This window comes from Chlamydotis macqueenii, chromosome 5 (genome assembly GCF_036417535.1).
Source record: "Chlamydotis macqueenii isolate bChlMac1 chromosome 5, bChlMac1.mat, whole genome shotgun sequence".
In the NCBI taxonomy this organism is placed as follows: domain Eukaryota; kingdom Metazoa; phylum Chordata; class Aves; order Otidiformes; family Otididae; genus Chlamydotis; species Chlamydotis macqueenii.
In genome coordinates this window covers 19,175,469-19,201,646 of record NC_141560.1, presented here as the reverse complement: position 1 = coordinate 19,201,646, position 26,178 = coordinate 19,175,469, and the positions used below count along the sequence as shown (strand labels likewise).

The 26,178-nt window shown below is 44.4% G+C and overlaps 2 protein-coding genes across 3 annotated transcripts in view; both read left to right on the top strand.

Moving 5' to 3' along the window:
* TDP1 (tyrosyl-DNA phosphodiesterase 1) overlaps positions 1-12,859 on the top strand; it is a 59,042-nt gene extending 46,183 nt beyond the window's left edge. For both annotated transcript variants that reach the window (XM_086748693.1, XM_086748694.1), the window contains one exon: positions 12,363-12,859. In XM_086748693.1, the coding sequence (XP_086604819.1) occupies positions 12,363-12,436 (74 nt within the window). In that variant the 3' untranslated portion in view covers positions 12,437-12,859. The remainder of the gene's footprint in view (positions 1-12,362) is intronic.
* An 8,022-nt stretch (positions 12,860-20,881) lies between these two features.
* Positions 20,882-26,178, top strand: part of KCNK13 (potassium two pore domain channel subfamily K member 13) — a 71,495-nt gene continuing 66,198 nt past the window's right edge. The window contains exon 1 of the mRNA XM_086748808.1: positions 20,882-21,218. Coding sequence (XP_086604934.1) covers positions 20,882-21,218 — 337 coding nt within the window. The remainder of the gene's footprint in view (positions 21,219-26,178) is intronic.

The following is a 26,178-nucleotide window of genomic DNA, read 5'->3' as shown; positions in this document are numbered from 1 at the left end:
TTTGGTTTTTCCTGTACTTGTGTAAATTCAAATCTTGTATCAGATATAATTAATGTTACTGAATTATATTATTGTATAATGTAACAGAGTGAAAGAAAAACAACATCTTAGTCTGTAGAATAATTTAATCACAGAGATTCTTTATCATTCTGTCCCAATGGCTTTCTCTTACATTAATTGGTGTTTATCAGATGGGACTGGACTTCCAGCGTAGAAACTGTTACAGTGAAGTAAATGCATCTTGAAAAGCAATAAAATACTTCTCAGGACATACAATTATAAAACTCATCAGTAAATGATGTAAATAATCTGTCTAATTTGAGCCATAATAATTCATGAGGTTGATCTGTGGTCTTTTAAAGTCCATTAAGTTAAATAGTAATGAAATAATTTGGTCCCTGTCCTACTTTTCTCTCACCCCATATAACAGGGAGGAAAAATAATACAGAAAACTTGTCTACCTTTGCCTGATTTGCCTCATTAGTCAGCAGGTTTCATTCTAAAACTCAGGTTTAGGCAAAACAGAAAAATAGGATCTCTTGGAGAAACAATCATGAAGATTTTCTTCCTCCTCCTCTTACAAAGATTTCTAAAGAGTATAAATTGAGATCATTGCAAGACAGATAACTTTTTGATTTTGCACTGTTTTTCTCTGCCAGAGAGATGCATTATCCTTCACTGAAACATAATCATAGGCTAAGCTGTAGTCGCTGAAGGATATATTGATGTGCTTTAAGACGTCAGTAGTAGGAAAATCAAGATACCTCTGTGACACATAACATATTTAAAATTTTCCCATTGCTTTCATTTAGTTTTCAGCTCTATTTCAAACTTGTACAGAGCCACATTTACAATACATGGACAGGTAAACTCTACTTGTTTGTACCAACCAGTCATTTGATCTTCCAAAAGGGAACAAAGAATAAAATTTAACTAGCTCTCAAACTGTAGTTGTTAGCAGCACAGTCACTTCAAGTTGAGATGAGGAGTTTGTAAGATTTCTTCTGTGAGAGAAGTCATACCAGAAATTTTTTCATGTCAGATAAGTTATTTTAACTACCTAGGATGATTTTAAAACGAAAGAAAACAACAACAAAAAAACCCAAAACAAACAAACAAACAAACAAAAAACCCAATAGCAACAAAACAAAAGACCCCCCAACAAACCACACTGTAATGCTTGAAAAAATTATTTTTTGGACCTAAAAATTGTCAGAAAGTAATGATTATGTGCTTAACTAGCCTAATGAATCAGTAAATCTATGGTTTACATATATTGTTGTAGTACAGTAAGCTTCAGTATTTTGGGCTACTTCACCTGCTTTTTTCGCTAGTGAGTTGCACTTAACTTTCTAACTACATTTAAGTGTGATTAGATTTCTGCTTAATTGGCTGTGTTTTCTGCTTTTTAGGGAGACCTCAGCAGCTGAAACATTTCTGAAACGTTTCTCTGCATTGCTGTTCTGCCAGATTTTAGATTTAGTAATCTCATGCACTTGTTATAGAACATTCTTACAACGCTACTGAAAAGGCGATGAGCTAAAAATACATTTATGAGCAGTTCCTTGAGTTGTGACTGGGTTACAATGCAGGAATTTATATAAGCTTTTGCTGAGCTCTTAGTTCAAAATGCTCTGGAAGTGCTTAAACCTTCTGGAGGAGAACCCCATAAAGTAGGGGAGTAAGTAATTTCTGATAAAAAAAAAAAAGTTATTTCTCATTCAGTTTTCCCTTCAGTGTATGTATTAAAATCAAGGAAAGAAAATGGCTGTTCAGTTGACTAATAGTATACAGAAAATATAGAATCATAGAATCATAGAATGGTTAGGGTTGGAAGGGACCTTCAAAGGTCATCTAGTCCAACCCCCCTGCAAGGAGCAGGGACATCCCTGACTAGGTCAGGTTGCTCAGAGCCTCATCCAGCCTGGCCTTGAACGTTTCCAGAGATGGGGCCTCCACCACCTTTCTGGGCAACCTGTTCCAGTGTTCTATAACTTGCATCGTAAAAAATTTTTTCCTAATTTCTAATCTAAATCTACCCCCCTCTATTTTAAAACCATTACCTCTCGTCCTATTGCAACAGGCCCTACTAAACAGCCTTTCCCCATCCTTCTTGTAGGCCCCCTTGAGGTACTGGAAGACCGCTATCAGGTCTCCCCGGAGCCTCCTCTTCTCCAGGCTGAACAGCCCCAACTCTCTCAGCCTGTCCTCATAAGAGAGGTGCTCCAGCCCTTTTATCATCTTCGTGGCCCTCCTCTGGACCTTCTCCAACTGGTCCATGTCCTTCTTGTGTTGGGGGCTCCAGCACTGGACACAGTACTCCAGGTGGGGTCTCACCAGGGCAGAGTAGAGGGGGAGAATCACCTCCCTCGACCTGCTGGCCACACTCCTCTTGATTCAGCCCAGGATGTGGTTGGCCTTCTGGGCCGCAAGGGCGCATTGCCTGCTTGTGTTGAGCTTCTCATCCACCAGCACTCCCAAGTCCTTCTCCTCAGGGCTGCTCTCCATCAATTCCCCGCCCAGCCTGTATTTGTGCCTGGGATTGCCATGACCCAGGTGCAGGACCTTGCACTTGGCCTGGTTGAACTTCATGAGGTTGGCACGGGCCCACCTCTCCAGCCTGTCCAGGTCCCTCTGGATGGCATCCCTCCCCTCCAGCGTGTCGACTGCACCACACAGCTTGGTGTCATCGGCGAACTTGCTGAGGGTGCACTCTACCCCACTGTCCATGTCGCTGACAAAGATGTTGAACAGGGCCGGGCCCAGCACGGACCCCTGAGGGACACCACTCGTGACCGGTCTCCACATGGACATTGAGCCGTTGACCACCACTCTCTGAGTGCGGCCATCCAGCCAACTCTTTATCCACCGAGTGGTCCGTCCATCAAACCCATGTCTCTCTAGTTTAGAGAGAAGGATGTCGTGTGGGACAGTGGCAAAAGCTTTGCACAAGTCCAGGTACATGATGTCAGTTGCTCGTCCCTTGTCCACCGATGCCGTCACCCCGTCATAGAAGGCCACCAAATTGGTCAGGCACAATCTGCCCTTGGTGAAGCCATGTTGGCTGTCACCAACCACCTCCTTGCTCTCCATGTGCCTTAGCATGGTTTCCAGGAGAATCTGCTCCATGACCTTGCCAGGCACAGAGGTGAGGCTGACCGGCCTGTAGCTACCTGGGTCTTCCTTATTCCCCTTTTTAAAAATTGGGGTTATGTTCCCCCTCTTCCAGTCATCGGGGACCTCACCAGACCGCCACGACTTCTCAAATACGATAGCCAGTGGCTTGGCAACTTCATCCGCCAGTTCCCTCAGGACCCACGGATGGATCTCATCAGGACCCGTGGACTTGTGCACCTTCAGGTTCCTTAGATGATCCCGAACCTGCTCTTTGAGTACAATGGGCAGTTCTTCATTCTCGCAGTCCCTGCTTGCACCTTCTACAGCTTGGGTGGTGGGACAGGAACTCTTGTCGGTGAAGACTGAGGCAAAAAAGTCATTGAGAACCTCAGCCTTCTCTATGTCCTGCGTAACCAGGACACCAGTTCCCTTCTGGAGGGGGCCTACATTTACCCTGGACTTTCTTTTGTCCCCTACGTACCTATAAAAGCTCTTCCTGTTGCATTTTATATCCCTGGCCAGATTCAGTTCTGCCAGGGCTTTGGCCTTCCTTACCTTATCCCTGGCCACTCGCGCAGCCTCTTTGTAGTCCTCCCAGGCTACCTGTCCCCACTTCCACCCTCTATAGGCTTCCTTTTTCACTTTCAGTTGGTCCAGGAGCTCCTTGCTCATCCACGCCGGCCTCCTGGCCTTTTTGCCTGACTTGTTTTTCATCGGGATGCACCTCTGCTGAGCTTGGAGGAGGTGCTCCTTGAATATGGACCAACTTTCCTGGGCCCCTCTTCCCTCCAGGGCCGCCTCCCATGGCACTTGGCCCATCAGGTCCCTGAAGAGGCCGAAGTCCGCCTTCCTGAAGTCTAGGGCAGAGAGCTTGCCATGTAGTTTCCTTGCTGCCCCGTGGATCTTGAACTCCACCATGTCATGGTCTCTGCAGCCAAGGCTGTCCTTTAGTTTCACATCCCCCACCAGCCCCTCCCTGTTGGTGAGCACAAGGTCAAGCATGGCACCCCTCCTTGTCGGCTCCTCTATCGCCTGCAGGAGGAAGTTGTCATCCACGCATTCCAGGAACCTCCTGGACTGCCTGTGCCCTGCCGTGTTGTCTCTCCAACAGATGTCAGGGTGGTTGAAGTCCCCCATGAGGACCAGGGTCTGTGACCGTGAGGCTGCTCCTATCTGCCTATAGAGCACTTCATCTGCTCTGTCCTCCTGGCCAGGCGGCCTGTAACAGACCCCTACCGTGACGTCCCCTGTCCATCCCCGTCCTCTAATCTTGACCCATAAGCTCTCTGTCAGCTCCTCCTCCATCCCCAGGCGGAGCTCCACACACTCCAGCCAGTTGCTGACGTAGAGAGCGACACCCCCTCCTCGTCTCCCCTTCCTGTCTTTTCTAAAAAGCCTATACCCCTCCATGTTGACGCTCCAGTCGTATGTGTCATCCCACCACGTCTCCGTGATGCCAATGAGGTCGTAGCCCTGCTCGTGTGCAAGCATCTCCAGCTCTTCCTGTTTATTCCCCATGCTGCGTGCATTGCTATAGAGACACTTCAGCTGGGCCCCCGACAAAGCCGACTTGCTGGCTGGAGCGACAGGGCTGCTATTGGACCGCAGTTTAGGTTTATTTGCACTTACCTGTGATCCCTCCTCAGCTTCTGGACCCTCGGTGCTGGCACTGGCGCCATGCTGACCGCAGTGGGCTGAACTGTGCTCCCCCTCCCCCAGCAACACTAGTTTAAAGCCCTCCGGACGAGCCTGGCAAGCCTTTGTCCAAGCACACTCTTCCCCCTCTTGGTTAGGTGCACGCCATCCGCCCCTAGCAGCCCGGGCTTCTCAAAGCACGCCCCGTGATCTAGATACCCAAAGCCCTGGCTGTAGCACCACTCCCTGAGCCAAGAGTTAACCTGCCAGATATGTCTGGCCCTTTCAGGTCCCTGCCCTTCGACCAGGAGGATTGACGAGAAGACCACCTGCGCCCCAGAGCCTTTGACTGTTGAACCCAGAGCCCTGAAATCCCTTTTGATGTTTTTTAGACTGCTGCCAGCTGTGTCGCTGGCCCCCACATGAAAAACCAGCAGTGGATAATAGTCTGTGGGCCATATGAGGCTAGGTAGTCTCTCTGTAACATCCCTGATACGAGCCCCCGGGAGACAGCATACCTCCCGAGAGAGCGCATCGGGGCGGCAGATGGGTGCCTCTGTACCTGTCAGGAGGGAGTCACCCACTACTACCACTCGTCTCTTTTTCTTGGTAGCGCTAGTTATTACACGAGCCGGGCGCGCTACCTCGCACGGCTCCCGTGCCTCCCCTGAGGTGCTGGGTCTTACTTCCTCAGTTTGCAGAGCAGCAAAGCGGTTCTGCAGGGGCACCTCGGGGTACCTTGTATATGTATATACAAGAAAATAAGACAGGTTCCACCTCAGTTCAGATTACTCTAAAGTTAGAGTGAAATGACATCCTACTTTCTATATATCCCAATTATATCAATTACAGTAGTCTTTGGTTATTTTGCTCTTTGTTGAAGATTTCTTTCCTGAGCCATTCTAACAATTTGTTAAAATGTATTAAAATGTATTTCATTATTTTCCAGCGGGAAAATCTATTTTGCCCTTGGTAACTGGGGGCTAAAGCTGTCAAATCTCATGCTATGAGAGGCTGGAAGAATGGTGGGCAAATGAGATGGAAATTTGCTTTAATGCAAGTTGAAGCATAGTGGAGAAATGAACAGTCTAGTTAACAGTTCATTAGTTCTCTAGCTGAATGCTCAGCCTCTGACAGCTATGATTTCATTTTCTTAAGGATGCACAAAAGGATCCGTAACACATCTCACAGGAATAACTCTCTCCCTTGTGAAGGGCCCTGCTCACTGTTCAATATAGCATTGCTCCTCTTATGTGGAAGAGCAAATTGACCTTTTCCTTGTAACTTCAGATATTCAGTGCTTGGTATTTTGTCTAGTTTTCAATGAGTGGAACTGGGAGTATGGTGAAATTACATTTGTTAAGTATTTGTAGTGATTCCAGGAAACTGGTAACACTCCATCTTGTTTGTTACACATAAACTGCTTTTGTGCTGGATAAAAACAAGAAAAAATAAAAATATTTTCCTCTAGCTCTGGTAGGTTTAGATATTTATGTTTATCCTATTATTTAAAGAGTGAGGATAATTTTCATTTATCCTGCCTTTTGCTGGTAACAGAATGCCTAGAAGAGATCAGTGTTTTCTCCAGCTAAGCTAGAGGAATCCTTTATTACTCTGAGTTCCCTTACAAGGACCTGCTGTATCCTCAGGAGGTCAGATAAGTTCTGGGAAAATGTCACTGTACATACTCTCTACCTTTTTTCCACCTTTGTTTTTTGTCCAGAGTCCTGGAATTCTCCACTTTCTCTGTCAAGTAATTAAAACAATTAATTACTTCTGGGGAAGTCATTCACATTTTTTAATAACCTCCTTTTTTTTTTTCCAATTAATAATGCACAGCTACATGCAAGAGTTTGAAAGAACTCCACTGGCAGCATCCTGTATGAATAGGATGAACTGCATCCTCTCAATAGGATGAACATTTTAGAGAATTTCAAGTCCTATCAGCATGCATGCTCAATATGATACGAACTCTAAGAGAATACCCTTTCTTCTGAGAAAATGACAACTAGAAGCTAGTTCTGTTTCTAGTGTTACTAATACATTGAATAGAAAATATTTCATTTGTTTAACATTCAGAGCAATGGTAAATGTACATCTGAGTGTGTGTTTAGTTTTCAGTTTTTTCAAGCAGCAAGTATACATTGTCATTGTTGCTCATATACCGAGGTGGGGGGTGGGGGAGGTTGGAACCAATCTCAGTCTGTGTTGGCATCCATTTCCTTCCTAGGTGGAATCAAAAGCATTATTAGTGATTGGTAAACTTGCAGTATGAGATTGAAGCTCTCAAGGTAGCTTGACATTAGACACTTCCTCAGATGGCCTCCCAGAATCCAAGTGTAACATTTGAGTACATGGCAAAACCTCTCTTCAAGCTTTTTACAATGACCATGAGGAAATTAACACTTTGAATGAGAAGAAACTTGAGTTACAGAGCCACCATTTATTTTGGCCACTTCTATGTATTGTTTTGATAGGGTTACAGACTTGAAGACCAGAAGGAGCCACTAGATTGTCTGATCTGGTTTGCCACATGTTACAGTAGCCAATTTCTTTGAGCTCAGAGCTCATGCTTGACTAAGAGGGATCTTCCAAAATATGCTTCAGATCAGTATTTGAGAGCATCATCATGAGATGGTGAACCAGACTGCCAATATTTTGCTGGAATAGTTGGCCAACCCAAGAATTTTAAAAAACACTTTATTTTGTTTATTATTTTTCAGGATAGATGTATGGTGCCCAGTCGGGTTGTCGAACTTATATGTGATTTGATCCTTCTTGTGCAGAGTGCAAGATTTGTAGTTGAAGTCTGAGAAAATGTAACAATATGTCATCCTAACAGATCAGAGTTAAGGTTGCACAGAGAACTTTTACTTGGGCATTTTTCTTTTAGACAATTTCTTTCCAGCTGCTTTAAATTACCAGCACAAAACAGTTTTATTTTGCATGATACACATAGCTTGCATCTTTCTTTTGCTGCAGGGAATAACATGCACGTCTTAAATCTGGCAGTTTTAAAATAAAGATTAAGATCATTCCTAATCTGAAGTGACAAAGGACCTCATTAATTTTTAGCAGATAACCTTTATTGTGTGCAACATGTACATTATTAACTCTTTGCAAATTGTTTTGAGCAGTTGCAGTTGTTCACCTTCAATAGTCAGCTGAACAGCAGAAGGCCATTTGTGGACAGCAGATGTGTCTTCAGGGCAAAACATTTAAATAATTTTTAAAAATAAAATTATCTGGTAACTGTTAGTACTGTTTAATATCTTGACAGATAAACTATATAGCTACAACAATCTTCTAAACTCCTCTGTTGTTAATTAACAGATTCAGGCTGTCATAACAAAAAAGACTATGACAAAGCTGAATGTATTGATACTAGGATAAAAGAAACCTATAGACCAGCAATATAGTTTGAGAGCTCCTTGGAAGGAAAACAGAAAATGACCCGGTCTGATTTTTGGGAAACATGCACACAACAGCCAATCTTGCTTAGCAAGATATCTTTATAAATAAAATTTCTTTGTGCCTTTGGTAATATTCAGTTTTATGTCCCTCTAGAATCTTTCAGGTGAGTACTGTTATTTTGTTGTATAAAATCATCTTCTTATTGAGTTCCAGTGTCACATCTCAGTTTCAGTATTGCTATTATCTCTCTTAGCAATACAAGTTGACGTGGTCCTCTCGGGAAAGCACAGAATTTCATTTAGAGTGCTTGAGGACTGATTCCCATATCACTTTTGTTTCACTCTGTTGAGAAGTTTCTTCCAACAGACTTAACATTACACAAAAGGAGACAGTGCCAGGGGGTTTTTGTACCTTTGCATGGGAAGAGGTACAAGCTGCTTGCTGTAGTCGAGGAATATCACGTAGTTTGTGACTTAGATGCAGTTTACTGACTGAGGAAATCATCTGCTGTGTGGGAGGAACTTGAAACTTTAATGCAACTTGAGGAGGGTTTTGGGAACAACTTTGGAAAGGCCTCAGAGAAGTGTAAAGGACTTCTTTCTCATCACATCAACACTTTGAGATACAAAGCAAATTCTGCTTTTAAACTGCAGTACTGGGTTTTCTTTTTTCTTTTTTTTTTTCCCCGATGAGTGATCATCGTCTTGGCCTTCAGGAATTATTACCCTGTTTGTGAATATCACTATAGATCCCACATCTATACCTTGTCTGCCTTTCTGCCTTCTTGTGATCTTTCAGGTATGATTTTTGCACTGAGAGGAACAAGGTGAGTTCCTTTTTAAATGCCATGCTTATCCAAAGGGAGGGGAGAAAAGAGACTGGAGTATAGCGTGCGCCTTCTGCAAATGCTGAAAGGGAGAACTTTCTAGCCTCGTGCAGCAGAGAGTAAGCTGGCAGCATTAGAGTGTATATGTAGAATGACTTGAAGAACTACAGTTATTTGTGAATAACCTTTATATGTATGTGAACACCTGCTACTTCAAAGCTACATTTTTCAGTTGGAAGACTCATGAAATATTAGATGAATATAAGATGGTGTAAGAATCCAGTCTCTATGTTTAGAAATCAACCAGGAATAGCTCTCATCCAGATCTCCACTCACAGTGCAAAAGATGCTTATATTTTAAACTGTAGGAAGAGGATCACAAAGATGCTTTAATTGTATTTTATGCTTTACTATTCAATTGCATGTTCCTGTAATTCACAGATTTTTCTGGTTTTTCGCTGTACATACCGTATTGCCATCTGTCATAATGTGAGAACATGAAGTTTTGAGATGGCTTGGCAGCATGTTTTTGACCTACACAATATATACTGCATTTGTAAAATACTGTTGTTAAAATTTGCAAACCAACCTTGTTGTACCATTGTTAGCTCATGATTTCATATTCTGTAACATGATCTCAAAATGTGGGGAATTCTTTGAGTGCTTAATCAAGTGTACTTCAAAAAAGCTTGTCTTCAGGGCCTCTCTATCTTTTAATGAAATGTGACAGTATGTTCAGTTGTGAGAGAATCTTCAAAAGTCTGCCTGAGTAAAACTGAAATAGAGCTTTATCTGAGATTTCAGATAATCTTAAGGTAGCGATGGGGTAGGTATGGCCCCATTCATTCACTGTGTGCTAACTCTGGAGCTAGAGTTCTGCTGCTTACTGGGGAGGCAGGAAGGAAGCGGTGGTACTGGGTCACTAGATAACACTAATTCCAGTAAGGTTCAGTTGCAACAAGATTAGAGTAGCAGAAATTAAGAACTGGACTTGAAAGATGTGGAAAGTAGGTACACTGAGCATACTTTAAAAATACAAATTGTAGAGCTATAAATAGGGAACAGTTAACTTTTTTTTTTCCCAGAAGATCAAAGGATTTAACTTTCAAAAGTTTGGCAATCATTACTGTGCAACAATATACACCTACGTTCAAACAGTATTTGTATACAGTCATTGTCTGTCTCTTGCTGCTATAGCTCCTATTAAAAAATGATAGATAATTTTAAATTGGATCTGACATTTTAAATATAACTGAATTATAATTTGTTTCAGCAATAGTTTTACATATGGTTTATTAAAATAGTATCAGGTGTTTATAAAACCAACAGCATCCCATTAATAGAACAAAGTTCCAAGTATGTTTATAGCTACCTTAAAATTTTATTAAGAGAGCCGCAATAAAAAATAACTAAATTAGATATTGAAGCCTCTCAGCGTGCTTTAAGGGGTGACTGAAGTTATTTCTGTACGTCAAAGTCTTCCTTTGCCTATATGTTTTGCTGAATTGAACAGAGTAACTGCAGATGGTAGCAAAGATGGATAGGTCCAAGCTGCATAATGTTCTCCAAGTGACAGATTCCAGTGCGTGACTGGGACTGGATTTATTCTGGTGCCATAGATAGAGGTCAATGATAAAATCTGAATGTATGCTTGAAATCTTCAGTGTTTCTTCCAACATTTGCTTTATTCTGTACTGTTAATGTTTGCTATCTGAAAGGTATTCACCTAAAATACAAAAGTTACACAAGGCTCTCAGGCAGGAGACTGGTAGAGGAACCATTTTTTGGCAGTGCACTCTGAGTTAAGTGCTATAGTTTCTTCCAATTTCTGATGCCTTTTATTTTTTTGTGCTATCCAATGTAACCAAAAGCTAGCCAACTACTTCTTCCACCTAGAAGCTATATCATGGTTTTAAATCAGGGGAAGACAGGGATGTTTGCTTTTATTGCCCTCTTATAATAATGTTATGTGAAAGATGGTATTTGTGGCATGGGCTGTTCTTTCTCTGGTGATCACATTCCTGTGACTTGTAACATCCCTGCCAGCCTTTATAAACTCTAAACGTAGAATCTTTTTTCGCATCAAGCAGATTCAATGTTATTGTAATTGAAAGCATTTTCCTATTACCCTCTTACTACTGTAAACAGCTGCTTTTGTAAAGCATTTGCATAGCTGGGATATGTTTCACAGCAACATACGGAACTGCAATATTAGAATTAAATGTACACAGTGTGCTGCTGTGTAATTTTATACATACCTTCATTACTGCTTCTGTCACTTTCTTGCTCTCCTCCTCTTGCTACAGTAATTCTCACTTCATGTATTCTGAGAGCTGGCTTTGGATCCTGTAAACTTGGACAACAATAATCATAATCAATAACTTATCTAATCTTTTAATTGACAAGCAAGTAGCAAATCTTCTTTAGCAAGTATACATAGTATATTGTGTATATGAGTAGCTTGGTTTTGATAAATGAACTATTCCAGTCACCCTCAGTATGATTCAGTTTAATCTATCCGTTGTACAGATCAATATCACTGTCTTCCTTCAGGGCTCATTTTGTAGATGCAGAAAAGAAGTGGGCTAGACTTTGAAAAATTAATTAATTGAGAAAAATCACTGAAAGGATTGAAAGAGGTTTCTCAATTTCAGCAGGAGTAGCGTGAGAGAAGTAGAATAATAGCTTGGCTTCATAGACCAGCTGCTTTTCTGCAACATGTATGTGGTAGGAGGAAGAGCTAGAGCAGGTTGCAGAGCTAGCAGTTGGCTCCTGCTGCGTTCCCTTTTCTCCTTCCCAAGAGTGAAAATAGCTTCTGTATTCTGAGAAGTGGAAGGAGGGAACGGTCTGCTGCAAACCTGTTGCTCATCGAAAAATGTGATGTTTGAAGAAGGGAGGTGTGGATTTGAACATTTCAGAGTTCATGCAGGGTCATTCTTCGATACTGAATGCTTACTGTCCCTGTGAAAAATACTAATACGTTACAGCATTTATCATTCCATTGGGTTAAGAGATGAGCGGCACAAAACTTGCTACCTATGGCCCAAACCAAATTTGGCTGCATTACTGTTCTTGTGTACTGTCTGAAATGCAATTCTTTTACAGCTGGTGAGAACTATGTTGGGTTATGATAATTATATTTAAAATAATATTTGGGGAAAAGCGAAGCCTTTAAAAAACTCTAAATCTTACAATTTTAAAAAACAGCTGAATAAAAATTTCCAGTAAACTGAGGTTGCACATGGGGTTATGTGAAAACTAGTGGGAATTTTGACCTTTCTCTTCCTCTAAAGGGAGAGGAGGAAGAGGATCCAAATTTTACATTTAATAACTGAATTTGTCATGAGCATGTTTTTGTTTTTGTTTACAGATCAGCCATGGATTTGGAATATTCCTTACACTAACGCTCCTGATACACACGGAAATATGTGGGTTCCATCGTGAATGTTTCCAGTGTTCTGTGATGATTCACCTACTGACACTGAGCCTGCCACGCTACTTGCAAGACTTCTTACTTCTGTTTTTTAAGCAATGATGTCTGCTATAATGGCTACTTTGTACTTGAAAGAAACATTAAAATGTTGATAATGGGGAGGTTGTTGGAGAATCTGTAACCGTATTATTATAAATAGACTCGTAACACTGCATTTTCAAATACCTTTTTATATACTTTTTCTTTACTACGGTTCCTAATATTGTTATCAAGATCAAAATGAGTGTAGACTGTTCTCAGAGATTCTCTCTGCATTTTTAGTTGTAATGAATTTCAAATTTAGTGTTCAATGAGGCTGCCAGTTGGCCCCAGTGGCTGGAATAAAAGTTATTGTATGTAAAATTTAAATAAAAATAAAGTCAGTCTTGTTTATATATCTTTTGTCCGTCTTCTACTAAGTGTGTACATTTCAAGTTAGATTGAACCTTTGCTTTGCAATTATCACTTCTAGTGCAAGCTCTGAGATTTGCTGCTTTGGCTTTTTGCAGTATTGGGCTTCTTGTCAGTTATTTCCTAATCCTCTGGGTATTTTTTTCCCCTGGCAGACATCCAAGTAGTGTCTGAAACACTAAATTGAAGTGGATGGACTTGTGTGCTAATGAGTAGTCTTAAATAGTGCTATTGGATGTATGAGCAACTGGTCCTGCAGCCTGGAAATCTTGTAGTATAGTGTGGTACTTCATTTGTAATTCCCTCTGGATCCCAAATAATCTGACTGGGTAGCTGTTCCGACGCTGCCTCGTGCCATCCAGAGGGACCTTGACAGGCTGGAGGAGTGGGCCTGTGGAAACCTCATGAAGTTCAACCAGGCCAAGTGCAAGGTCCTGCACATGGGTCAGGGCAATCCTAGGTACAAATACAGGCTGGGTGGAGAATGGATCGAGAGCAGCCCTGTGGAGAAGGAGCTGGGAGTACTGGTGGACGAGAAGCTCATCATGAACAGGCAATGCACCCTTGCAACCCAGGTGGCCAACCACATCCTGGGCTGCATCAAAAGAAGCGTGGCCAGCAGGTCAAGGGAGGTGATTTTTGCCCCTCTATTCTACTCTTGTGCGACCTCATTTGGAGTACTACATCAAGCTCTGGAACCCCCAGCATAAGAAGGACATGGACCAGTTGGGGAGGGTCCAGAGGAGGGCCACAAAGATGATCCAGAGGGCTGGAGCACCTCTCCTATGAGGACGGGCTGAGAGAGTTGGGGCTTTTCAGTGTGGAGAAATGAAGGCTCCAGGGAGACCTTATAGTAGCCTTCCAGTACCTAAAGGGGGCTTACAGGAAAGATGGGGAGAAACTCTTCAGTAGGGCCTGTTGTGATAGGACAAGGGGTAATGGTTTTAAAATAGAAGGAGGTAGATTCAGACTGGACATAAGGAAATTATTTTCTTTTTTACAATGAGAGTGATGAGACACTGGCACAGGTTGCCCAGAGAGGTGGTGGATGCCCCATCCCTGGAAACATTCAAGGCCAGGTTGGACGGGGCTCTGAGCAACCTGATCTGGTTGGAGATGTCCCTGCTCCTGGCAGGGGGGTTGGACTAGATGACCTTTAAAGGTCCCTTCCAACCCAAATTAATCTATGATTCTGTGATTTTGCAATGTCATTCCTCAAGAGGGTTTGGAGTACACTGAGAAAACCTAATGTTTTTCTAATGTCTATTTCTGTTTCATTCAAAAATTGCCATAGAAAAGGCATGTGTTTAGGAAATCATGGCATCTGACTAACAAGCAGCAGTTTTCATTTTCCTGCACCATCACATACCACTGCTTCTTTTCCAGCTTTCAAACCCTTTTCTGTTGTTGTACTCTCTCTAGTTAAATTCAAGTTCTCTGGTGCATTATGAGATGGTCTTTCAAATCAACAAGGTTATGACTTTCCATTATTTTTGTGGAAGTTATCATACAGTCTCTTATTCAAAGGATAAATGGAGCCAGACAGTGGAATAGCCTTGCCTATAACACAGTGGAAGTTTACACTCACTCTTCACAGCAAATACCAGGAACTTAGGTATAAATTGCTCATTTCTTAGCTCATATTGGCAACTTAGAGGCCCAGAAATCATTATTACCGCTTTGTCTGGTTTTGAGAACTTTGCAAATAACGTGAGCTGGGTACATGTCAAAGTGCTGCTGGGATGTCCACAGAACAGATGGGAAGGTGGCTTTCTGCTTTCACCTTCCCTCGATTCTCTATGCAGAATCTTTATACCATATGCAGAAACTGTTAATTTCTATCCCCGATGAGCCTGAAAAGACAGGGATCAGGGAAAGTGTGCTCTGAAAACTGAGATGACTTCATCGCCATTGTTGTACTTTCTTTTTAAGAGACTATGATCTCATTTTAATTATTTTATTTCTGTGAGAAACAGAGCAGCTCTAAGTAGAAAGATGTCTTCATATGAGGAAAGCTTTCAGATTTCCAAAAGGTTGAATAGCAATTACTAGACAGTTATGAATTTGTGAAGAATGTTACGATTTTTTAATGCTACATATGTGACTATTTATATTTGGCATAGAGTGGTTTGACTGACTCTGAGGCATTCCTGGTTAAATTCCAGCTGGAATTTTTGAATTTCCAGGAACTTGGTATGATTTAACTTCAGCTCTCTGGGGCTCAGATTAATGCATGGTCAGGTCATTCCGAAGTCCGTCAATGGGAACAAATAAAGCAAGTGATCAGTTCTGCTAGGAAGACTCAGGAAGTTGTCCCAACACAGAGGCGTGGCCCAAAATAACACAGACGGTGGCGTTATGCATGGACGTGAGGCACTGTCGGTGGCAGAGGTGAAGAAAGGAGTGAAGGCTGGGGGTTTGTGTTGGTGGACAGTATGTGGTGTGAAGCGAACTCAGGGTTCAACCAAAAGGTTGAGTTTGGTTGAAACAGAAATGTATGGAGTTCTGTTTTAACTTCTGCTCTTGCAGAATGGCAAGGAAAACTTGTCTGGAAGAAACTGTCGAATGCTAACTAAAGATCTTCTTCAGTCAGGCCTTTGCAGCCCAAACACAGCTGGGCTTCATGACGTATTGGAGCTGGCCAGGAGGCTCCCGATAAAACCTTTGGCCAGACAGTGCTGTTTTATCACAATTTTCTACATATGCAGCCTCTCGGGTGCCAGGACAGACTTAAGAACGCTTCTTAAGTGTCAAAATAAAATTTTAAAACCCCTTTTGTGCAGAATATTTTGCAATTCTGTTTTCTTAATCATTTTTTGTGTCTTTTTTTTTTTTTTTGCAATTTCCCTGTTTTCACTCCCGTTTCACTTAATTCTGGTAAGGAGTTAAACTACGTATGAGTATTTTTATCTAGAAGATCAGTGGATTTCAGAATTCTATCAAAACTAAGTGCTTTCCGTTATAACAACAGTGTGAGAAGTTACTGTAATGCACACCAACACATGCTGGTGCAAACAATGCGCGTACATTGCTGCAGCACTGCTGATGAGGCTGTAAAGAGGGAGGCAGTGCATTTTTCTGTGCCCAAATGGCTAAAACAATTTGATTGAGCCAATTTTAATGGCTAATGCAATGGGTTGTGTTCTGCAAAAGCTCAACTGACTCTAACCCCGGCTGTACAAGGTCCACCACAACTGGACAAGGAAGGAAACTTAGTGATTGCTTGTGCTTCTGAAAGGGTTAACTCTTCCATCAAGGGCAGCATGACATTGTGCAGTGTCTCACTGGAGTCACACAGTAAAGCAATGATCTAATTTTGGTTTGTTCAAGACCGTGATAGAGTGATCTAACTAGTCTTCTCACCACACTTGAGATTAAATCCATCACCACAGAAGGTAAAAGGTGTAAAAGGTACCATGGGTTGCGCTCCACGCTAGGTGTGCAAGCATGCAAGGATATTATAGCACTCTCGTTTGGAGGCTTTCCTAAATGCATCAATGTGCTTTTTTCAGCAATTAGTGTTAACTCCTTGTGCTTTCTTCGGCTGAGGCTTTCTATGGTTTTGATTTTCCAGCCTGTCTTCCAGTAAACAAATAAGAACAAAGTAACAAAAATAACTGCACACAAAATTCCAAGTAAATTAAAATTAACAGAGATGTGATACCAAGAACTGAATATTGAAATCAGTAAATTAATGTAAACATACAGATACTCACTGTGACATACTCTGGCTACCCATTGTGTGTATTTGAAAAAGCTAGAATGGAGATGGGATGTTCTTTATAGGGCCAGATGCTGCCTAATCCCACAGATATTTCTACTGACATCAATAAAGTTGCTGACATTTTACAGCTGTGGAATTAATCCCCGTGACCCAGGATGTCAGAATTTCAGCCGAATGCTGATAGTAGTCACACCATTCCGTCTCTCTTGCCTCTGAGTTTCTTTTAATCTGAACAACTGCAGTTGGCATCCTGAAGGGCAAAAGAAAGAAACATTGCAAAAAGTACTGGAGGCTGACAGGAGCTGTGTGAGTTTGAAGAAATAGATTCCTATGTTTGGAAAACTAAGCTACCAGCCCAGCTGTTTTCCTACCTGTTGAAATGCTGGGAGTTAAACAGCATGCAAATGGCAATGGCCTCCAAAAGTGGACGTAGTTCTTGAGGACAGCTCTTGAGGAGTCCCTTGCAGCCCTGCCGGTGTCTGCCTCACTTTCCCAACAATTTAATTTCCAAGTATATTCAAATATAAATACCCCTATAGGGTATTCTCTAAGCATAAATGAACTAGTTTCTTTCCCAGGAATACTGGAAGACAGTTATCTTTATCAGCCACACTTTAGTAACTGATATGGAAGAGATGGAAAAAGTTCTCACATTTTTCATCACTGAAAATCTCTTTTATATAGCCAGGTTCAGCCGACTTTACTGCTAAACATCTTCTGCCTTGAGAGGGATGAGTACACCAGGTAAGGGCAAGAAGCAACATTCCTTACATCACATTCGGTGGGACTCCCACAGAGATGCGATCTCTGAAACCCTGAGCAAAGCAACAGGCGTGTTGAAAAGTTTAGCCTACTCCAGATGGCCCAAGTGTCACATGGGCGTGAAGTTTGGGGATTTTTTTTTTCCAATTAGTTTGTTAACATCAAGATTATTAAGTTCCAGAAGTTAGGTTCAGCATCAAAGGTAACAGAAGGCTGGTTTCTTTGCTCCTCTAGCAAGATGTTTCACAAAACTTGCTGGGGAGTAAATGGCAGCTCTCCCACAGCTCCTCCAAAGATAAGCAGTGCATTTTAGTTAAGTGTACCAGTTCATCACTTCCAAAGGAGATGTGTTATTTAGAAGTACTGACACTATCAATGAGACAGAGTAACTAAATCTCTGCATGTGTCTTCCGAGTAATTTGCTGATGCATTAACAGCTCTTTTCTGACTGGACATTTGTTGGTAATCATTACTCAGTGACTGTAGCTTTCTTAATTACAGAGTTATCACTCAGAACTCGTAAATACGGTGATTTTTTCCTATCATTTACAATCATTCTAAGTGTCACCACCACCAATCTTTTTGTCACTAAGTTCTTGCACACACAGACATGAAGGAGCTGTGTGCTCGCGGTGCTGAGGGGTAGGGCCAAGGCAGCAGGACAGCTGATAACGACGCACAAGGGACGATACTGAGGTTAATGGCAACGCATCCAGTGTTCGGGCTTACAAGACGTTAATTTCAATTTGGAGCTAATTTAAATGTCAGCAACATGTTTAACCATTTTTAATCTGAAACTAAAAGATAACTTTTTTCCTTATGCCAGTGAACACATTGCATTTCTGTATTCAACCTGGCTTAAATGCTCTGAATGAGCAACTGCATCGCTACACTGTTCATGCTCTCCACACACTCAAGTTTTTCCAGCCATCTACCCAAAAGCAATGGGAAAAGTGACTTTTTAGCAGGAAAGTATTCTTTAGAGTAGTATCTTAATGAAAACAGAGGAAGTAAAGGAAGAAACAATAAAAGGTGCCACACCTGTGATATTTGTCAGCCATCTTCTCATTTTCTATTTCAGGATTGCAGTATCAACTCGCACTTGCTGTATCCCTTAATAGGGAGCATGTCCTTAAAAAGCCCATTTCTCAAAAGACTAAATCACTGCACGTCCTTTATAGCGTTTTAGTTTGGTGAAGATCCAATTTAACAAATTAAGGGAATTCGCAATTTTTGATGCCCAGTGACAGTAGTACACTTCATTGTCCTTCAAAACTGTGCCAGATATTCTTAGCTGTGTTAACATCATGCTCCCTCTACACCCAAGACCAACACAAAAATAACTATTCCTTGCTAACTAAATAATATGTAAATAATGGGAGGGACTCAATATCCTTGAATAATTTTATTCAGATAATTCTTTGGATAAAGTGATTGTTCTTCCCATTCCTTTGGACAATCACACTGACATCACGGTTGCAAGCAGGTGAAGGCTTCTGTTCCCACTGTGCTAATCCAAGCCAGTCCAGAACAACTTCGACGGATGGAGACTTCTGTGCGGGCCGAGGGTGCTCCATCAGTTCTGCTTCTTCTGCTGGCTGGCAGACCGCTGATTTACATCTGTCTTCCTTCTGGCTGGCAAAGACTGGCAAAGCAGGGAAATCCAGGGCTTTTTCCTATAATAGAAACACGCAAGGGACACCAGCATTTTTTATGGAAGCGTGTGGTTACCTTTAGCACTTGGCACAGAGGCTGATCAGTTTGAGCGGCATCTTGTCTTCCTCGTTTTTTAGCTGTTTAATGCCTTCCAACGTTGCTGCTAATTTTAATTGCCATATGTCAGTCTATGATGAAGACTAATGAAGAAGGAATAAAATCCTGCAAGAGGATGTGTTATGTATCACCTATAAATAACAACAAATAGGAAAAAACAAAGAGGAAGCATGAGTCTCATTCTCTCATTCATCCTTGGCTATCGGTTTACTGTGCAGCATGGGAAAAGCATTTAGCTTCTCTCCATGCCGTGCTGCCCAAGCAGACTCATTGCCATGCGCTTGGTGACCCTTTCTTGCTCACTGGCACAGAATTGCCCCCTCTGCATGACAGGGCTCAGACCAATGCCCAGCTCCACTTTGGGCTGTGAGAGTGTCAATGGCTCTCACAGTTAGTGCACAATTATCTGCTGTTAAGGAAGATTCCTAGTCATGAAGATTTTAGTGTTTGTTCCTATTGCATTTTAATTGCAACACAATTAACAGAAAATTGCAAAAGAAAAGTAGATATTTTAGTAATGTCTCACTAACTTGCTTTCTAAAATAAAATAGATGTATGTGGTCTTTCACTGGACAGTGTGTTTATCTGTTAACATTTAAGAGAGCTGAATTGTAGCCTGCAATCATTTAAAAGTAGAATTTGGCATTGCAGTAATTGGCAGATATTGCCGAGTTTACCTTTTTCTGAGCATAGTTACAACGGTTTTCCCAGGTGGTTTGGACCGAGGGCTCTTTGACCCAGAAGGTCCCGCGTTTTCAAACCACATAGAGGTCGGGGAGATGCTTCTGCCCTCCGCACACCATCTTCCCGCGGCTGCCCAGCGCGGGGGATCGGGGAGGTGACAATTTGCCGAGAAGACCTGCGGGGAAGAAGGTGCCCTCTCTCGGCAAAAGGCAGTTATTGTTCCCGCTTTGATGGCAGGGGCATCTTGTCAGCTGTCGATTCTCACTCCCGGCCTCTGCCAGAGGCCCCGTCACCCCGCACAGCGGTCCGCAGCGCCTCCGGCCGCGGGGCCAGACCGAGGACGGGGCGCACGGCAGCCCCCGACGTGCGCTGGGCCGAGGGGCTGCGTTCCCCCCCGCAACCCCTCTGAGAGGTTGGCGGCGGCGGCCCCGCCCCGCCAGGTGCCGGCCCGCCCCGCCCCGCCCCGCCCGCAGCACGGGGGAGACCGGTTGGTCGTGCCCGGGCTGAGGAGAGCTTCCCTCAGGGGCGCGGCCCAGCCCGGCGCTGCCGGCGGCCATGACGCGGGCGGCGCGGGGCCGCGGACAGCCGCCCCCCTTACCCTCCCTCCGCGGACCGGGGCGGGAGTGCCCCTGGGCGGCGGGGCGAGGAGCCGCCGGTCCCGCCTCGCACTCCTCGACAGGCAGGAGGCGCCTGGCGGTGCCTGTCCCCGCGCCCCGCTCCGACGTGCTCGGGGCGGGGGAAGGAGGGGGATATGAAACCGGCGGAGGCGGGAGCGCGACGCGGGGCCGGGGCGCGGCGGGGCTGAGGGGCTCTGCGGGACGGGACGGGCGGCTCCCTCGCCCGCAGGATGCGCCGCTGCCCGAAGCCCGCCCGCCGCGCGGTCGTGACCCCGGGCCAGAGGTGCCGGCCGGCTCCCGGGAGCGTCGCTCCCCGCCGCCGGGCCCCGCAGCACCCCGAGATCCGCGGCCCCGCGCACGCCTGGCGGGAGGCGCCGTGATGCCCGGCGGCGGGAGGGCCCCGACGTAGGGTGTCGGCGCGGCGGGCTGGTGCGGCGGGGCGGAGGATGGCGTGCGGCGGCGGCTGCTGCTCCAGCGCGGGTGGCCTGAACGCGGACAACGCGCGGTTCCTGCTGCTGGCGGTGCTGATCGTGCTGTACATGCTGTGCGGCGCCGCCGTCTTCTCGGCCATCGAGCTGCCCAGCGAGCGGGAGGCCAAGGAGCGCTGGGAGGAGCGGCTGGAGAACTTCACCCGCCGCCACAACCTCAGCCGCGCCGAGCTCCGGCGCTTCCTCCGGGAGTACGAGGAGGCCAGCGTGGCCGGCATCCGCGTCGATGACATCCGGCCCCGCTGGGATTTCACCGGCGCTTTTTACTTCGTGGGCACCGTCGTTTCCACTATCGGTGAGCGGCGAAGGGCGAGCAGCGGGGCAAGGGCGGCCGGGGGTGCGCAGCCCCCTCTCTCCTGCACGGTCCTGTCTCCCCGCTGCCCCTTTCTCCCCCTACTCCTGTCGCAGAGACACGGCTGTGGGGGGCGCAGCCCGCCCCCCCCCCCCCCGCAGTCGAGCGCTTCTGGGGCTGCTGAGATGACCGGTATCCTGGCTGGGTGCTCGTCCTCGCTGCGGGCGGGCAGGGCAGCAGCTGCCGGGCTGCTCCACGCGAGTTTCGCTGTCCCCCCACGGAGGAGCTTGGCCTCGGTGGGAGAAGGGTCGCGCCCAAAGCGGACAGCTCGAAACAAACGCTGTAGGTCTTTAAGTTCTGGGAAATCTTAACGGCAAATCTTAGATCTGGAGGTCAGTGGCTTCATAGGCTGTCAGCGCAGGAGGGGCCGTTCTGAGGATCTAGTGTGGTCCCAACATGAGCCTTAAAATGGATTTTGTGGGGTCCGGCTGCAAAGTGTCCAACTTGGAAGGGCTGGGCTCCAAAGCACTCGGCTTTTTGCTCTTCTGGCTTTCCGAGGAATCAACAGGTTTCTGGGCACGGCTTATTTCTTTTGTGAGTGAATGCAAGTTTGTTCAGGTTGAAGGAGCCTTCGGGGGAGGGGGATAGTGAACTGAAATTCCGAGGGGAGGCTGAGGAGAGTACGTGACGATGAAAAGGGACAGCACCAGGAACTGGCATGAGCACCCCTGGGTGTCAGCAGGAAGGCTCCACTCAGGCAGCTGCGGGCGGCTGGAAAGGGCGCTTATTTGGTTAAAGACAGCCAATCTTGTGTGCGTTTACCACTGCAACAGACGGGGTCACTAAATCTTAGTAGTGGTGCCTCCAGTTCACATCAGCCTCCCTCCACGTGTGGATCGCATGCTGAGGAATTATCGTTTAATTATGAACAGCAATTCTTAACAAATCTCCATGAACACTTGCTCCCTGACGAGAAGTTTGGAGATGCTTTGCTTTTTGTGGGACGTGCAAGAGTTTGTGCTGTCCTGCACTTTGTAGAATACCTGATGCTTTCCAGTGGTTCTGCTCAGCCTCTCCCTAATGCTGAGTTTCTTAGGTCTGAGGTTAATCTTCTTGTGAAAGATGTCATTGGGCTGTTTTCATATTTCCTCAGGGCATCAAGATTAAGTCTGTAAGACCCAAGGACTATGCTTAAATCTTTTGCTGAATTGATACTTTAAAGTCACTTACAACATTGTTGAGCCCATTTTTAAGAGCTGCTGTAGTTTGTTTGCCATTGTAATATCTCCCTTAAGAGTGCTTCTTGTATGAGCAAAACACAGTGTGGATGCTGACCTTTGCTATGGCCATAAAACTGTAGGAAAAAGTGCTGGGACCACATTTCCGAAGTCTGCCTGGCCCACCTCTGCTCCTAGAGGAGGTCAATTGAATGTGGCTTTTTTGTTCCTGATAAACTTTTGTCCAAGCTGTCATTTCGAGCCTGCAATGTTGGAGATCCCTCAACTTCCACAAGGAATCCAGCCTTATGCATTATTATCCTCACCGAACTTTGGCGATTTATGCCCTGTCCCATCTTTTGACCTGCTGCTGCTCTTTCTCAGTCTTATCAGTGGTGTCACTTTCTCAGCATGTTTTATCAATGGCATCACTCTTTCTTAATCTTCTCGGTAGCATTGCTGCTTTGTGAGACTGATTGTGTGTTTTGGTTCTTTATCTTGGCTCATGCTGTGGGCTGGGCTCTCTGGACATTCAGGCCATTGTGCTTTGGCCAGGTCCCCTCAGCTCTTCATTGCCAGAGCATTCTCCTGCAGGCTCTGCAACCACACTTTTGTTTTTACTGGGGTCTTAACAACAGACTTTGTTTTATGCATCTCAAATCAGTATTTTTGCTCTCTTCTCAGCCCTTTCTGAGCGGTCCACATCTTCTTTCATGCCCCAGTACGGTGCCCCACAGTTAATGTATTACTCCAGCTGTGACCTTGCTGGTTCTGAGGAAAGTGGAGGGATTATGTCATGTGTTTTTCTGTCTATGCTTCTGGTGGCTACATACATTTCTACAGCTAAATACAACTTGGTGCCTTCAGTTAAAAGCACTTTCTCAGGAACAGGTGCTTATATGGCAAATTCCTAGTATCAGTGAACCTTCCACACTCAGTACTGTGTGCTGGTATAGAAGCTTTTGATTTAGCAGGTAAGTTGTTATATAAGCAGTGATATTTTATTTCTTTTGTAAACTTTTTTTTTCCCCCTCTTTTGCATAGTGGAAATTATTTTGCTACTCCACCACAGTAAATGTATTTCTTCTGTGGTAAATAAGGTGAACCTAAGCCCTTTGATGTGCTGCTAAAGCATCACTCACACATTACCTGTAGCATCAGCTACTTTCTGTACTTTAGCTAGAAAGAAATACCATTATGTATTTTTGGCTTTCAGAGGAAAGAAGAGAGTTTTGCAATATCTAAGGTAATAATACTGCCTTTTTAATTAAGATTCACATAAAATGTTTGTCACATAGATACCGGAGCATGATACCAGTGCATTGGGTCAAGAGGTCAAAACTAAATTTAACCAGTCTATTTTAATTTGTCAGGAAAATACAAGCTAAACAGAGCTGAACTAATAAAAACATAAATAATCTGTCTTTTCTCAGTTTAGTAATTTAGAGTTTGTTTCATAAGAAGAGTTTATTCCTATCAGTGCTCAGCCTGTAACTCCTTATTTTGATGCGTCTTTTGCTTAGTATGGTCCAGCACTAAGGCTGCCTGTACAGTAAGTGTAAACATTAGAAATGTAAGAAGGTAGCCACAAATACCTGCCCAGCTGGGGCACAACCTAGAGTAGCCAGGAAGCAATCCCAAGGAAGAAGATAGCATCGAAGCCTCTCCATCCCATGAAGGCAGGCACCTAACTCGCATGCGTGTGGTGGGCTCCTCCGTAAGCCCACTTTGGTTGCCCATCAGTCCTTTGTCACATAATACAGTGTCCCTTTTGCCTAGAAATCAGGTGGTAGTGGTACTGTTTCAGGATATGAGAAATCAAAGCAACTTCTTCCTCAAGGACTTGAAGCAACATCCCTGTGACTCAGCAGAGTGCCCTGACCACCAGTCTGGGGACTGATTTTAAGCCCAGACTCTCAGTGTTTTCCATTTAAACTCTTCCTCTTTGCATAGACTAATAAAATCTGCAGACCAGAAAGTGAAACAAGATCTTAGTCCCAGTTTACACTTCAGTGCATGTTTATGCCGTTTATATGCGGAGGAAGCTCCAGGTGATCAGCAGCATAAGACTGTAAGGTTGCGACTGTCAGCAGGCACTCTGATATCTAAGGATCTCTGTGGTACCTTGGGACAGTAGTGCCTCCAAGTAGGTAGGGAGCTGCTGCCCAGGGGGTTGAAGATCTGCTCATTGGATCACTGCTTATCTATCGTGACTGACACCTGGGCACCCTCAGTTCCACTGGAAATAGGTGGATGCCACTACCCTTGAGCAATCCAGAGGGTGAGCATACTGCGATCTGCAGCACCTAGAGCCTCGTCTGCTTTTTGAAACCATTGAATAAAAACAGTTACTGACTTCAGTTGCATCAAATGAGGAGTTTAGCAGTACATCAAGACATCCTTATCTCATGTACAGGTGTTTTTCTTTGAATAACATAACAAAATTGAAAGGACTTTGTTTCCTGTTGGGATTGTTCAGCCTGGAGAAGAGAAGGCTCTGGGGAGACCTTATAGCAGCCTTCCAGTACATAAAGGGGGCTTATAGGAAAGATGAGGAGAAACTCTTCAGCAGGGCCTGTTGCAATAGGACGAGGGGTAATGGTTTTAAAATAGAGGGAGGGAGATTCAGACTGGACATAAGGAAAAAAATTTTTACACTGAGGGTGGTGGAACACTGGAACAGGTTGTCCAGAGAGGTGGTGGATGCCCCATCCCTGGAAACATTCAAGGCCAGGTTGGACGGGGCTCTGAGCAACCTGATCTGGTTGGAGATGTCCCTGCTCCTGGCAGGGGGGTTGGACTAGATGACCTTTAAAGGTCCCTTCCAACCCAAACTGTTCTATGATTTTATGATTCCTTTTTCTTTTATTTTTTTTAAAAGAACACCTATGCCCACACCAGCCCATATTATGACCTTGATTAAAAGCTTTTTGTTTTAACTGTACATGGAATAAAATATATCTTGTCATAAAGGAATAGCCTAAAGGAAGCAACTCCTCCAACTGGCGTATGATGTGGCTGCCCTTTTCACAGACTAGTGGAGGTTGGAGGGCATCTCTGCAGATTGTCTGGTCCAACCCTCGCACTCCAAGCAGGGTCAGTTACAGTTGACTGCTCAGGGCTGCATGCTGTCGGGGTTTGGATATCTCCATGGATGGAGACTCCATAAGCTCTCAGGGCAACCTGTGCCAGGGTTTGACCACCCTCACACCAAGATCATTAAAACCAGAGACCTGGGTTACTGCCTGTAGCCTTCAGGTCACCCTGTCTTTACCACACGTAGAGTGAACAAAGGGTGGCAGCTGCACCAAATGCTTCACCTGGGGCCAAGGGCCAAGCTTACTCCTGGTGCCACAGAGACCAAAGGAGGTGCCATTCCCTAAGGCACTCAAATATTTCAGGGTGTCTGAAATATTTGAACTTGTACAGCATAAGGTGCATTGTTCTGCTAGCTAGCATTTTTCTTCTTTAAATATTGTTTATGCCGCAAGCAGCCCTAATAATTCAAAACAACCTGCTTTACCCACTGAGCCGTAACCAGGCCTCTGTAATCCCAGGTGGGACAATGAGATAAGCTAACAGGAACTAGTGTTTTCTTTTTCATAGATTCATTCAGCTTCTGAATTTTTCTAGTCATAGATGCTAATCTTCTCTTTCCTCTTGGTGAGCTGACACTTCAAGAAAGTTGTGCATATGTGGCAAGTGTGTCCTGCCATTTAGAGGAAGGCAACACGAGTCGGTGCTTT